This window comes from Stenella coeruleoalba (genome assembly GCF_951394435.1).
Source record: "Stenella coeruleoalba genome assembly, chromosome: 8".
NCBI lineage: Eukaryota > Metazoa > Chordata > Mammalia > Artiodactyla > Delphinidae > Stenella > Stenella coeruleoalba.
The window spans coordinates 70,235,461-70,249,872 of NC_137154.1; the positions used below are offsets into that span (position 1 = coordinate 70,235,461).

Below are 14,412 nucleotides of genomic sequence, written 5' to 3' on the forward strand. Positions count from 1 at the left end.
AGCAATAATTATGACCATCAGTTTGAAAACTGCAAGCAGCTCTGGTTTTGGCCTCTAGACTTTGCCTCTGGCCAAAATTAATGTGTCCTTGACTGCCCTCAACAAAGACAAGAACTGTTAAGCTTAGGTTGACAAGCAGGTAGAAGCTCTGAAGTCAGTGGTTCATTCCCAGGCCTGCCCACTGAGTAACTAAGTCCCGGGTGCCCTCCAGAGCTTGGACGAGGGCAGTGGGCACCATGCCTGTTCAGATGTTGTCCAAACCCAGGGAGCTAGTGCTCAAATGTCAGTAATTTTGCACAGAAAGCGTGAAATGCTCTGGTCCGCCCTGGTGGCAGTGGATGGTGGGCCCCAGAGCCAGTGGGCTGCTCCTGGCCCATTTGTTTAGGCCTCTTGCGTGCCCGTTCTCCATGCACTGGGAAGGAAGTTTCGGAGGCAGCATTTCATGCCACTGAAAGGGAGAAGCGGGGAGGGCAGTTGGTCATTGCAGTGGGGTATAAGAGCCCAAAAGTAGTGCTCTCTTCTGGGTCAGCATCCCGGTGGCCTCGTTGTGTTTCCGAGAGGCGCCATTATTTCTAGGCATCACAGCCAATGCTCGCTGTAAAAGTCTGCTCCTTCATTCTGTTCATTCCGAAGCTTTCCCGTTGCACCCTGTTCCCGTCAACATAAGTCACAAAGCAAGGGCAGTGCCGTCCAGCGGGAAGGACGTTGTAGTGGCCATCAGGAGACCCGGAATCCGGCCCTGGCTGTGCCCCAGCTGGCGGGGCACCTTGGATGAGTGCCTTTGCTCCTGGGCTTTCCTTTCCTCACCCGTAAAACAAAGGGGGCAGAACTGGATAGGGGTGTTTCCTATGATCCCTTCCGGCTTTAAAATTGCGAGTTGTTTATTGAGTATTGGCAGCCTTAAAGTGTCTTTGCTCTGTATTCAAAACCACATTTTTCCCCCGCTCCTTACGGGCAGCGTTCTTTCTATTGCTTCAGTGCCCATAGGGCTGGTCCTTAATGTTTGATAACTCTTCGCTAAATGAATGAATGGCTATACAAGGAAATCATGAATGAGTGAAACCACTGTCACGTGCTCGTATAGCTCGCAGACTTTGGTTCTTGGTGTTTCAGTTTGGTTTGCCAGGAGGACTAGGTAACCAGTATGAGGCATCTGAGTGGTGTGGGCACAGAGAAATCAATTTCTAACTGTTGTTGTTGCCCTTACCCTTTTAATTATACACCCTGTTTTCTACAAATTTGGAAGAGTGTGCATAGGGTTTTGTAACCACCGTTTTTCAACAATGACGATTTTTTTCCTCATCACTAATATTCTCTTACTTAGCTTTAATGGGTGCATCCTATTCTATTGTAGGGTTTACTGTAGTTTATTTAACCAATCCCTTAATCTTACACAGTAAGTCCATTCAAGTTTTCCCATATTATAATCAACATATCTAAATATTCTAAATTACCTTAAAAATAAAATATACAGGCATACCTTATTTTTTTGTGCTTTGTTTTATTGCATTTTTTACAAATTAAAGGTCTGTGGCTACCGTGCATGGAGCAAGTCTCTTGGCGCCATTTTTCCAATAGCAGCTACTCCATGTGTCTATGTTATGTTTTGGTAATTCTCACAGTATCTCAGACTTTTTCATTATTATTATACTTGTCATGGTGGTATGTGATCAGTGATCTTTGATGTTACTGTTTTCATTGTTTTGGCATTTTTTAGCAATGAAGTATTTTTTAATTAAGGTACATACATTGTTTTTTAGACATAATGCTATTATCGCACATTTAATAGACTACGGTATAGTGTAAACATAACTTTTATATACACTGGGAAACCAAAAAACATCATGTGACTTGCTTTACTACGGTGGTCTGGAACGGAACCCGCAACATCTCTGAGGCATGCCTGCATTGTTTCTGTAACAGGAGAAATGTTTTCAGTAAATGATACTGATCTCATGACAGCGTGGGCCCTGCCTGCTTAAGTAAATTGGTGGATAAGTCTATAGGAGAGCTGTGTGGAAGCCACTGTGAGGCAGCCTTTCCTCTCCATGTGCAGAGTGACAGTGATCACCGTCAGCTACAGTGTCACTGAATGAGAGGACAGCTGTTTCCCCACATCCAGAGCACTTTGTCTTTCTTCTCTTGAGCAGAACTAAGAGAAGAGGTGAGGCCAGGTCATATGCACGAGGACCCAGACAGAGATAGGAGGCCCGGGTTGAAGCTCCCCTCTACCGCCTGGCCTCAGACCGAAAGCTTAACCTTCTGCACCTTGGTTTATTTCTCTATAAATGAGAGCGTTAGTATTATCGTTAGTATTGCCTGCCTTTCCATCACTGGTTTGGAAGGTAGAAGCTGGAGAGCTTGTGAGCCTGAAAGAAAATCATAGGTCCAAGGTTAATTTGAAGCCTTAAAGTAAATGTTGTACAGAAGTGAGTCCCTGAGAACACAGGGTTACTGGTTCTTTTTGTGCCATTCATCTCTGGAACTGTGACCTGGACTATACCTATAGTTGACAGTGGTTTTTTTTTTTTAACTTTTTTTTTTTTAATTAATTAATTTATTTATTTATGGCTGTGTTGGGTCTTCGTTTCTGTGCGAGGGCTTTCTCTAGTTGTGGCAAGCGGGGGCCACTCTTCATCGCAGTGCGTGGGCCTCTCACTATCGCGGCCTCTCTTGCTGCGGAGCACAGGCTCCAGACACGCAGGCTCAGTAATTGTGGCTCACGGGCCCAGTTGCCCCGCGGCAGGTGGGATCTTCCCAGACCAGGGCGCGAACCCACGTCCCCTGCATTGGCAGGCAGACTCCCCACCACTGCGCCACCAGGGAAGCCCGACAGTGGTTTTTGAGAAAATCCTTGCTTCACAAACACCACCACTATGAATAGGGAGCAAAGGCAGTAATTCAACCCTCTACTTTCTGTATGCTTTTTTTACTTTTAATCCTTGCCAGATGTAGACTGGCAATGAGCCCAGAGGGTGAGTGCCTTCTGATAGAGGTCGTTTTGTTCCCATCTCCCTTCTAGACAAAGAATTCTTGAAGGAAAAGGAGAAGTTAGAAATGGAGTTAGCGGCAGTGCGGACCGCGAGTGAGGACCACCGGAGACACATCGAGATCCTGGACCAGGCTCTGAGCAACGCCCAGGCCAGGGTCATCAAGCTGGAAGAGGAGGTGAGCCTGCGGGGGGCGGGGGGTGGGGTGCAGTGCACAGAGCCCCGAGGGCCTCCATTTCCGTTTCCTAACCCAGCAACTTTAACCAGAGCCAACTCCAAGGGAGCTGAGTCAGGGGAGCGATGTAGGTGACCTCCCAAATAAAAATGAATAAAAACAGAATTTATCCACCCCAGAGCCGGGCAGAGGATGAGAGGCAGACGTGAATAAGCATCAGCAAAGAGTTCAGTCTCAGCCTTAAACCCAGGCTGCTGCCCACTGGCTGGCAGGTGTCCAAGGCTGAACATAAATGGAAGGACTGGGAACCACTGGTGCCTGTGGAGAAAAGAGACTCAGTTAACAGTTCAAGTGCTGTGTCTCTGGGCTCTCGATTGCATAAAAAAGGCCAAGTCTTCTGATGCGGTGGGATTGGGGGGGTGTTCAGCAAACCTGTCTCCAATTTTCAGAAGTTAGCTTGGCCAGGTGATGACCCCCCAATCCAGGAAACGTTGATGCCGCTCGAGCGTGATGGGTTTAGTGGTTTCTGATGAAATCCAGCCTTTAGATGAAGTTTTAAGAAGTAGACTTTTCCTTTAAGCCTGACTGGGGAAGTAGAATGACCACTCCTGAGGTGCCGGCTAGGGGATCCGGGCTGTAGACACAGCAGCACAGGGGAGCCTGTTGTATCCGCTGTGTGTGGTGAGGCTGGGCCGAGCAGACCCACGTTGGAGAGTAGAAACTCCAAGTCACAGAGCGGCATGACCGAGATATTCTCCACCAGGACCGAGTTGGTGCTTGGCTCGCAGGAAACAGCACTATTATTAATCCAACTGCTGTTGCTGTTGTTGTCGACAATAAAAAGCTGTCCCTTCAGGAAACATCTCCTGGCGCCAGGTGGCTTGGGTGTCTCAGCAAACTTCAACTTCAAGGCTAATGCAGCTAAAGGGGAAGATTGTTAAGTCAGTAGGGTCTTGTCCATTCAACCTGTCCCGTTAAACCCCACAAGTCCTATGTACAGTTTTAATACTAGCATGAGGATCCCAGGCAACAGCCCCAGAGTCTCTTCCTTGTCACCAGCAAGCAACTCACTAAACAGGAAACTATCTGCTACAGAAAGTGACCTTGACCCCTGAAGGACAGGAGGTCTGCTTTGAGGAAGGGCGGCCAGAAGTTATTCTGAGGGCACTTATCAAGGCTCCATCTCCATGTATGGAGCGAAGGAAAGTGATAATTTTGAAATATTTTAATTTTAATATTTCTGTTAAAGCAAAAGTTGTGAACTCCTTGAAGACAGGTTCTTTATAATCAGCATTATGGGTCTTTTCTTGTCATTATATTTATATAGGATCTGTGTTTGGTTGACTGTATGTAACTTCTCCAAAATGTCTCATGTGTCTGGCTTCCAGTGTCCCTCCTTGTTCTTATTAAAGTTTCTTTTGAAGGATCTTAACTCAGTTTGGATGGCTCACACTGAGTGCTTACCATAACTTCCCATGATGCTTAAGGGCTTGGACTCTAGAGGCAGACCACGTGAGTTAGACGGGTGGTGTATCAGCCCTGTGACCTTGAGTGAGTCACTAACCTATTCAGTCCTCAGTTTTCTCAGTTGTTAAACGGAGGTAATACAAGAGGTTACCTTCTATTGTTATTGGGCGGATTAAACGAGATACTTCATATAAAGCACAAAGCTTGGCATGGTAGTGCCTCCAAAATGTTGGCCGATTAATTACTGGTACTACTAGTCATCATCATCATTATATACTCCTTGCTAGACTTCAGGCTGATCCAAGGGTGAATGAGAGAGATCGATGCCTCCAAGAATCTTGCAGTTGGTTAGTGATAATATTAACTCGTTCATTTAACAAATACTTATTGAGTACCAACTGGATGCCAGGTACTGTTCCAGGCCTGGGGGACGTATTGTGCACTCTGCCCCAAGCAGACAAATCTCGCGGCACTTATATTCTAGGGGCTACACACTCAGAGAATGGTATACAGTCTACGACGTGGTAAGGGGTGTATGAATGGTACTCACAAAATAGATTATCAGATGAGGCTTTTCTAGCGCAGGAACCTGCAGTTAGTAGGTCCTCAAACAATCAAAGGCACAGTGAATGAAAGAGTCAGATGAAAACTAATCCCAAGAGTAGGTGTAGAAAAGGCTATAAGTTGCTGTCCGCGCCCCCCGGCAAAAGGTCAGCAGCACCTCGTTTTTTATCGCAGAGGGTTTGGCTAGGGCACAGACATTGCTCCTGGCAGGGCTGCCTGCTAAGTCGGAAACCACCCTTTGCAGCGAACACTTAAATCGCTAGCATGTTCCAACTTGCCAGTGCAATCATGGGTTGAACTCAGGATCTGAATCACCCGCAAGGCATCTGCATGCCCAGGTACAGAGTGACGGGAAATAGCATCTGGTGTCTCCTCACCCGGGACCAGATCAAGGAAAAGCCTCAGTCTGATTTTTGGCACCAGCCAATCCCCAGAAAGTTAGAAATGTGCCTGGGATTTATGAACATGGGTCCAACTCCTAACTGGAAGAAAACAAAGTCTGAGGGTAAGAATTTGAAGTGGTTGATCAGTGAGTCTAAATCCATACCTGATGTGACATTTACATAAATCAATTTTTACCTTAATTTGCCTCTCCTCAGTGATTGTGTGGTTTGCGTGTTCATTAGGCCTTTCCCGTCTCTCCAGGGCTGTCGTCCATAAAGGGCTCTGAAATCTTTAGGAGGAAATTACTCCACAAGTATCTATAATCAGATATTGTCATACTCATTCACACATACACAAATGGGTACACATGCATAAATATATACCGTCACAGTTTTTCTAATAGTAATTGGTAGTTATAGAAAATTTGAAAAATACAGAAGAGAGTAAAGAAGATGAGAAATTATTATTCTGCCATACAGACAAACACAGTTGATGCTTTTATTTCCTTTCAGTCTTTTTTCATACATAGATGATAGATAGGCAGGCATAGTTGTGTTAATGTATATAATTTTTGATTCTGGATTTTTCAGTTAACATTATAGAATAAGCATTTCCTTATAACATTTAAAAAATCTTTATTAACCTCATTTCCAATGCCTGCTGATGCTATAATGACTCAGCAATAACCATGGATTGAGCTCAGAGCTGTATAAATGACTGAAAGCAGGTGGCCTGTTAGGGTCTTCAGTTCCTAGCATCCCAGCTGATTTAGGTGTAACTGGTGGCCTTCGTCTAAATCTTTTCTGTCCCAGCACACCTGAGGGATAGGAGTGGAGAAGGTACATGCACTTGTAGTTTAAATAGCATCTCGAGGTACTCTGACACACACACCCCCAGTCTTCACCCCAGCTTTGAGGATCACTGTCCAAATTCCGTGTTCCCTTTTCCTCTCCTCCTCCACTCAGCTCCGAGAGAAGCAGGCATACGTGGAGAAGGTCGAGAAGCTGCAGCAGGCCCTGACCCAGCTGCAGTCAGCCTGCGAGAAGCGGGAGCAGATGGAGCGGAGACTGCGCACCTGGCTGGAGAGGGAGCTGGACGCCCTGAGGACCCAGCAGGTGAGGGGCGGGGCCCTCGGAGTCTGGCGCATGCGTTCTGTGAAGGCCACGGAGCTGAGCACCCGCTGTCCGCCAGGCTCTGCGCTCTGCCCTGAGGATTCAGGGGTAAACGAGAGCTTGCTGTCCTCCGTGGTCCAGCACAGAGGCCAGTGGAGGAACCAGTAAGTCCACTCACTGGAGAGACAAACGTCTTGACAGGGAGAAAGTGGTGACCCCTGGGGGCTGGGTGTGGGGGAATGCGAGTGCAGACGGCTTCATAGCGGAGGACATTTGAGTTGGACTTCGAAGGATGAGTTTGTTGGCCATTCTTGGGGAAGCATCAGAGGTAGAGGAGGAGTATGCGTGGAGGAGAGAGATGAGAGGCACGTGGTGGGTCCAGGACAGCTGGGGGCAGCCAGCTGGGGGAGCGTACCAGCTGGAGGCAACGTCCAGTTTGTGGAGGGCTTTTGGTCAGGTTATGAGACTGGATTTTTTTTTTCCTGTAGGATCAGGAGAGGAGCCCTCTGGTGGTGTCAGAAGAGGGGCTGGAGGAACAGATGGGAGGCCAGCCCGAAAGCTGTTAGTGTCATCTAGGGTGTAGTGACAGTGGGAATCCACGGGGGACCTAGAACGGGGGTGAAATTGGGAGGACCTGATCATCAGTGAGTTTTCAGAGGTAAAGGACAGGAAGGAGTCAGGACTATCCCTAGAAAATAATATTGGCCATGAGTTCCGTGTCCTTCTGCCTCTCCCTGTTTCTCCTGGTAACAGCTGTTCATGTAATTCAGCTGCAAATAAACTCAGAGTAAAACACCGCAGCCCAGGGTCCTCATGGGCCTTGGCAAGAGGAGAAGTCCAATAGCTGGGCCGGGCTCCGTTACAAGCGGGTCAAGGGCTCCTGGTGTGTCATCAGCCAGCGTGGTGGGCAAAGCCCTCTGTGCAGTTGGTGAAGAGTGTGCTCTAAGTTTGGAACCAGGGAAATGCGAGACAGGACTCCATGGAATTATCTGGTGGATAGGGCATAGTGGTTATGGTTGAAACACTTGAAAACACTTGACAGCATATGCTCTGGCCAGCTCAGCCCTTTCTCATGGCAGCGCACACAGTTCCCTCTGGGCGTATGTACTTGGCTGGAGATGGAGGTGTTAGCGAGATTGCCCAGAAAATCAAGGAGCCCACCCAGGCCCCTACCAACTTGGCTTAGTTGATAGCTCACAGGGAAAAGTGAGTCTGTCTCTGGACTTCTGATCCTTCTAACCTGTGCCGCATTCTCTGGCATTTCAGGGCCACCCTTCAGCCATTTTCTGTTGCTCCGTTATTGAGATCTGAAGTTCTCCAACTGGAGGGCAGGCTCTCTGGTGTCTGGTACTGTGCTGGCACCTGGTGGGTATTTAGGAGTCTTTGGCTGACAGAATGGGCACATCTCAGTATTTACAGCGAAAAAGAATGTTCTTTTCCAGTTAATGTGCCACCCACACCCTATAGTTAAATTACTTATCCCTGGATCTTCTATTTTGAGTGCTATGAAAACAGACTCTTCATTCATTTCAGCTACTATACGTATTCTAAACTATATCTCTCCCATTGATTGCTTTTGGGATTTGTGCCAGTGGTATTGCTGTTGCAGGCAGTACTCTAATGAGCTGCCTTTTTACATGTCTCCTTGCAAAAAAATGTAAGAGCTTCCCAAGAGGATATACTTAAAAATGGGATTTCTGGATAACAAATGGATATGCAAAACATCACTAGATATTGCCAGATCACTCTACAAAGTAAATATACCAATTTATCCAAAATGTATAAGAATGTCTTCCTGTACATTATCATCAACATTTAGTTTTGCAAGATGTCTTTTTCTTTAAGAAAAAAAGGGGGGGATGAAAGAAACCAGACTCAGCTCCATTATCCTTGTTGTGTATCAAGAAGAAATGTGAATGAAACATTATTTGAAAAATTTCTCTATTGCCACAGAGGACCATTCCCGTATGCACACTCAGACCCACACACACTCAGGCCCATTTTTTTCCTCAGAGCAGCAAACGCAGCTTTCCCACCGTTTGTAAAGGATGCTGTCAGATTTCGGCTGCCTGTGGAGGACAGAAGTTTCAGAATCAGGGCTGTCCTGGGGAATTACGTGGCTTGCATTTTGGACTTGTCTTCGGGAGCTGACAGCAGATCCCTAGATGTGTACGGCTGACATGAGACCAGAGAGTGGGGGAGACAATCTTTAAACAGAACTTTGCTGCCCAGCATCTCTTTAAAATAATATTACAATTGTTTTTTTAATGAGAGTGTTAATCTGTCTCTTCTGTTATGAAAGGCACTTGGGGATCTCCCTACTTTTCCCTGCGTTTGCCTACTCATTAAAAAGATGAGTATTATTTTTTATTTTTTCCTTTAATACTTCGTTTTCTCATTTTACCAATGAGCATCCATTATTCTATAACCAGAAAAGACAAAAGTGTTGTTACAAAGAAGTCCACCAAAATACCTTAATAGTTCCACGTGGCCAATACTATAGTTTGGTTCAACTCCTGCCTGGAGTCTGTGGACAAGTGTGGTGATCACAGTTCCGCTGGCCCCCAGCAGGGGTGACCAGCATCCACCCTGGAGCGTGGGGTCACCCGAGAAACTCTGCCTCTCTGATCTGCTTCCTCTATTTAGTCTGAGGAGCTCACACATGTGTCCACCCCGGATGTGGGCAACCCACCTCGCACACTGCTCCTTCACTCTGGGGTCACCGAGGCATTTACCTGACCCCATTAGAAGGCATACTGAGGTCACACAAAATAAATAAAGCCCCTTGTCATCTCTCCCCTCAACAAAGCAGTGAGCCCACACTGCCTGCCTCTTCCCATAGAGAATCATTCTGAAGGGACCATTGAGAGAACAGCTTAGAGCACTTTTGAATCAACACCCCACACAAGGGCTCTGCCGTAGGCCCACGCCAGGACACAGCTGAGCCTGTCCACCCGACCCTCTCCACACAGAGCCCCCAAGTGAGCTCCAGTTACTCCTGCAAGTTATTTCTTCTGGAACCTTCCAGAAGGGTGGGTAGGCTGGAGGTGAGCAGAGTGGCATGGAATCGTGAACTGAGTCAGAGCATAGGCTCGGGGGTTAGGCTGCCTTCTCCTCCTACTACAAAAGGGATCCTTCTGAGCCTTCACTTCCTTGTCTCTAAAATGGGGCACATAACTTATATGTACCATATACTTGTAACTAAAAATAAGAAAATCTGCACAAAGTACTTACACAGTGCCTGACACTTAGCACTTGGTGAAGGAAGAATAACTATCATTGTTGTTCTTCTCTTCATTACCTTCAGGGTCATTTGATGGCTTAGGGCATCTTTGGTGCCCAAGTTACTCCAACTTTTCCAATCCCATTGAAAAAAAAGTGACAAGTGTGGCTGGACTGAGAAGGTCGGAGAGGGAAGATAGGTCAGGACACTAGGACCAGCAGGAAAGAGCAGCTCTCAATGAACAGGTTCTGTTATTAGAAGTAATCTCCCCCTACTTTGGGAGGCAAAGTGTGGTACTTAAGCATTCCTAGAAGTTGGGGGGAAGTGAAATAGAAATAATGGTAAAAGAGGAAGGAAAATTAACATTTTTAAGAACTCACAATCTTTTCTTTTTGGAAAAGAGCTGAAAGTAATTTTCACATCTTACTTCCACAGTAGTCTTAGGAGGTAGAAGAAAGAAGTGGGGAATGTTCTTGAAGGGCAAAACAAGGTCCAGGGCAGCTAAGAGACCAGCCTAAGGTCATGTAGCAAATTTAGGCCTTTCTCCCAGGTGAACACGCTGAGGGCAAAGATTTTTATCTGTATTGGTCACTGTGGTATATCCCCTGCACAGGGTGCGTGCCTAGTAAATATTTGGTGACTAGCTGAACAGGCAGCAAAAGCTGGCCTGCCTGACCCTTAATCTGTTTTTCTGGGCAATGTATGTACCCGTTAGACTGTGCTATCTCTGAACTCTTGAGGGTCTAAATTCTTGCATTTATTTAAACAGCTCTTAAGGACCTGAGCAGGTCACCAGCCGATGTGGCAACACAAGGGATTTGGATAGAAAACATAGATGGCAGCTAAGTGAGGCTGTGGGATCTTTTTCTTGGAAAGTTTCTCAAAGCAGGGTAGTTTCTCATCTCAGTGGACTGGTTGGTTTGTCCTCCTGCCCTGAGGCCGGGTGCCTGGCTTGATGGGGTCGGTGACTTCCTATGCAGGCTGATGAGGACAGGTACACGCTTTCCAGTCTATTCCGGCTTAAATGCCGGCCACTGGCCAGCTACCACTGGATCCTAGAATGACTTGTATTTGTAGCTTTCAAGAATCAAATAGAAGCATATGGTTTACAAAAAGCCCGTAGGCCTGTTTGTTCTCTTCTTTCTGGTGGGATTAGATTCCAGCAGTGCAGTTCAAATGCCCAGCTGTTGCTCTGGGTAATTTATGCGGTTCAGGGTGAAAGGTACCTCTCACCTTGCAAACAACCCTGCATTTCAAGTTTGTGATCACTGGGAAATAGGAGGGGAATGCACGTCCCAGGACAGAGAAGAGCTGGGATGAAATGGTTCTCCCCTTGAGTAGCTTAGGCCCGACTGGTCTCCTAACCCCGGGTTCCCGAGATGACCCATCTCCACCACTGGCCAGAAAGTCAAACCTCCTTGTCCTCTAAGTCATCTGTTTAGAGGAAATAGTATCCCAGAGTTAGAAGGGAGAAAATCTGAAAAGTGAATATCCTCAGCTCATGAGCTCTTCAGATAACACAGCCGCTTTGTGTTGTGTTATCCGAATAACACTTCTCTCTTATGGACACAGATGGAGAGAAGGGGCTGGAAAATGAGCTTGACTTGCCTTAGAGATTTTTCTGGTAACACTGTACTTTGGTTTTAGCCCTTTAAAGTGTATTAAGTGCTTTCATGTTTATAATCCTCTTTGATTGTTGGGCTTCCATCTGGGGCAGGTCTTAATTTCTGTTTCCCAGATGGGAGGCTGGGCAAGCATGCCCTTAAGGCATCTCACGCCCACTTCCTGTACCTTCGCATTCTATCTCCCAGCCTCAGGGGAAGCAAACAGCTGAATCACTTCCTTGAACTCTGGAGAAAGTGCCCTAGACCAGGAAGCCAAACTTTGTTCCTGTTCTGGCTCTTGGTATAACTTAACCGGAAGACATTGGACAAACCACTTCCTGTCATGCAAAGCTGGATATAGGCAGACAGACTCGGGTTTGAACCCTGACCCTGCTACTGATCAGCTTAGAGACAAGGAATAGTTCATTCAGTCTCTCAGCAGCTTGGTTTTTCCATCTGTAAAATTGGGATAATGCTCTCTGTTTTATAGAGCTCCCGGAGAATTAAATGAGATAGAGCAAGTGGGGATAGAGGTTGATGGTGTCAGAATCCACCCGCATTCGGGTCATCAGTGCTGGAGAAGGGAACAAGGGTGAATGTGCTGCGGGATCTGGGTGAACCGTGCGTGCTCCACGTGGGTTACTCTGCCCACCCAGGGTCTACTTTATAGTCCCGATTCAGCATGAAGATGTTACTTCCTGGGCTTCCCTGGTGGCGCAGTGGTTGAGGGTCCGCCTGCCGATGCAGGGGACACGGGTTCGTGCCCCGGTCCGGGAAGATCCCACATGCCGCGGAGCGGCTGGGCCCGTGAGCCATGGCCGCTGAGCCTGCGCGTCCGGAGCCTGTGCTCCGCAACGGGAGAGGCCACAGCGGTGAGAGGCCCGCGTACCGCCAAAAAAAAAAAAAGATGTTACTTCTTTCGCATCTCCAGAAACACGGAAACGGCCAGCCAGCCAGCCTGCCGGAATACAATGCCCCGGCCCTCATGGAACTTGTAAGGGAGAAGGAAGAGCGGATCCTGGCGCTGGAGGCTGACATGACCAAGTGGGAGCAGAAGTACGTAGAGGAGAGCGCCATCCGGCACTTCGCCATGAACGCTGCAGCCACTGCAGCGGCCGAGAGGTGAGTCCCGTGGAACTGTGCTGCTCGGAAAAGCACAGCTGGAAAAACACAGAGTGTAAAACACAGAGTGTCCAGAGGGGTTCAGGGATGCATCCCAGGGAGTGAGAACAGTGAAAAATAATTATAAAGTGGCTGTGGTGCTAGTTGGAGAGCAAAGTGGTATAATGTTTCTGAGGATGATTTTGGCAATATGTACCTCTCCCTTGGTTCCAAAATTCTAGTTCTCGACATTTACCTTAAGGAAACCATTATATTATATAAGTGCCTGAAGTTATATAAGTTTTTATCCCAGTGTGGTTGAAAACATCAATACATTTAAAATAGAGTAGAGCCCAGCAAGAGGGATTCATTCAATAATTTCAACTCCATCCACACAGCGGAGTACTACGTGATCTTTAAGACTGATGCTGGGGAAGTATACTTCATGCTCTTTGAAACAGTGGGTATGTTTCATGGACCAGACAAGAATATGCAATCCTCATAACAGCCCTGAGAGTGGGAACTATTACTATCCTCATTTTGTAGGTGAAGAAATGAGGCTTAGAAAGATGCAGTGGTTTATTCCAGATCACACTGGTAGTAAGTGTTGAAATTGGTCTGACTTAAAGCCTGATTTCACTTGGTTTGCAGTCGTTTTCTGCTGCTGTCAGTTATTACCTCTGTTGCTTTATCTCCTTTGTTGCAGGGACACAGCCTTAGTTCTTCTTTAAAAATTAGCTCGGAATGCTCGATAGTTCACAAAATAATCCCGTTAAGCTCTACCTTTGTCTGAAAGAGCAGGTAGTTTCCCTTGACCGCTGGACCTCGCCTGACTTGCGTGGCTGTGCGCTCTACCAGCCCTGCTTTTCACCCATAAGTTATTCAATATATTGAGCATTGAATTGTCCCTCTGCTGCGGACTATAGGTGTGTGACTGCACCAGCCTTTCTGAGTGTCACTTCATTCAGAACTTACCCAGTTTCTGAAATGGAAATTATACTTCTTGTCTGGTTATGAGCAGGAAACCAGACCATATTCCCTTGGGAGGACACTAAAGCCCCAATAACAATGTAAGTGCGTTACCTTGGAAGCGTGACCCAGGGCCTTTATGGGTCATTGTTGTCTCAGCTCTTTTGATTTATCAGATCAATGCATGCTTGGGGTCCTAGGATGAACGGGACTTGAATGTAAAAGAAGTAGGGGAAGGAACTGGTCTGAGGCATGAGACTCCTGGTTGGGCACAGGATGGGGGTGGGGGGATGTCGTGAGTAGAACCAGCCAGAGTGCACAGATGGTCAGCCCCGCTCACGCTGTGCTAGGCCCAGCCTTGGCCGTCATCCTTCGAGCAGGGGAAACACCTCTTGCCCTCAGAGACTAATCCTTTGGGATTTACCCAGCCCTGTTGCTCTCCTCCTCTGCTCTGTTTGAAGTCCTGGATGGATAGATGGATGGATGGCTGGGGACCCTTTCCACCATCCCTGCCTTCCCCCATTCTTTGCTTCCACATGTATCTGTTGAGCATCTAACAGTTCCATGGGGAACTACCCTCCCCTCTACCGACCACTGCTTCCCACAGTCTTGGGAAAAATCAATTCAGAGGAGGTCATGTTTTTAGCTCCAATCTTAATGTTCTTTTCAAAGAAGACCTCTATAGTTCAGCATTGCTTTTCTGTTGACAAAAAGGGAGAAAAGGAAACGGAAGAATTTTTGAGAAAGGTCAAAATTCTAAGCTCTTATTGCCTAGGTCTAAATGGCTACATAAAAATTGGTAAAAATGGCTATTTCCGGCCAT

The 14,412-nt window shown here is 47.0% G+C and overlaps 1 protein-coding gene across 2 annotated transcripts in view; it reads left to right on the plus strand.

Annotated features, from left to right (window-relative positions):
* The window catches only part of AMOTL1 (angiomotin like 1), a 133,072-nt gene that overhangs the window by 105,155 nt on the left and 13,505 nt on the right, over window positions 1-14,412 (plus strand). For both annotated transcript variants that reach the window (XM_079928746.1, XM_079928745.1), the window contains exons 7-9: window positions 3,023-3,168; window positions 6,546-6,695; window positions 12,451-12,641. In XM_079928746.1, the coding sequence (XP_079784872.1) occupies window positions 3,023-3,168; window positions 6,546-6,695; window positions 12,451-12,641 (487 nt within the window). The remainder of the gene's footprint in view (window positions 1-3,022; window positions 3,169-6,545; window positions 6,696-12,450; window positions 12,642-14,412) is intronic.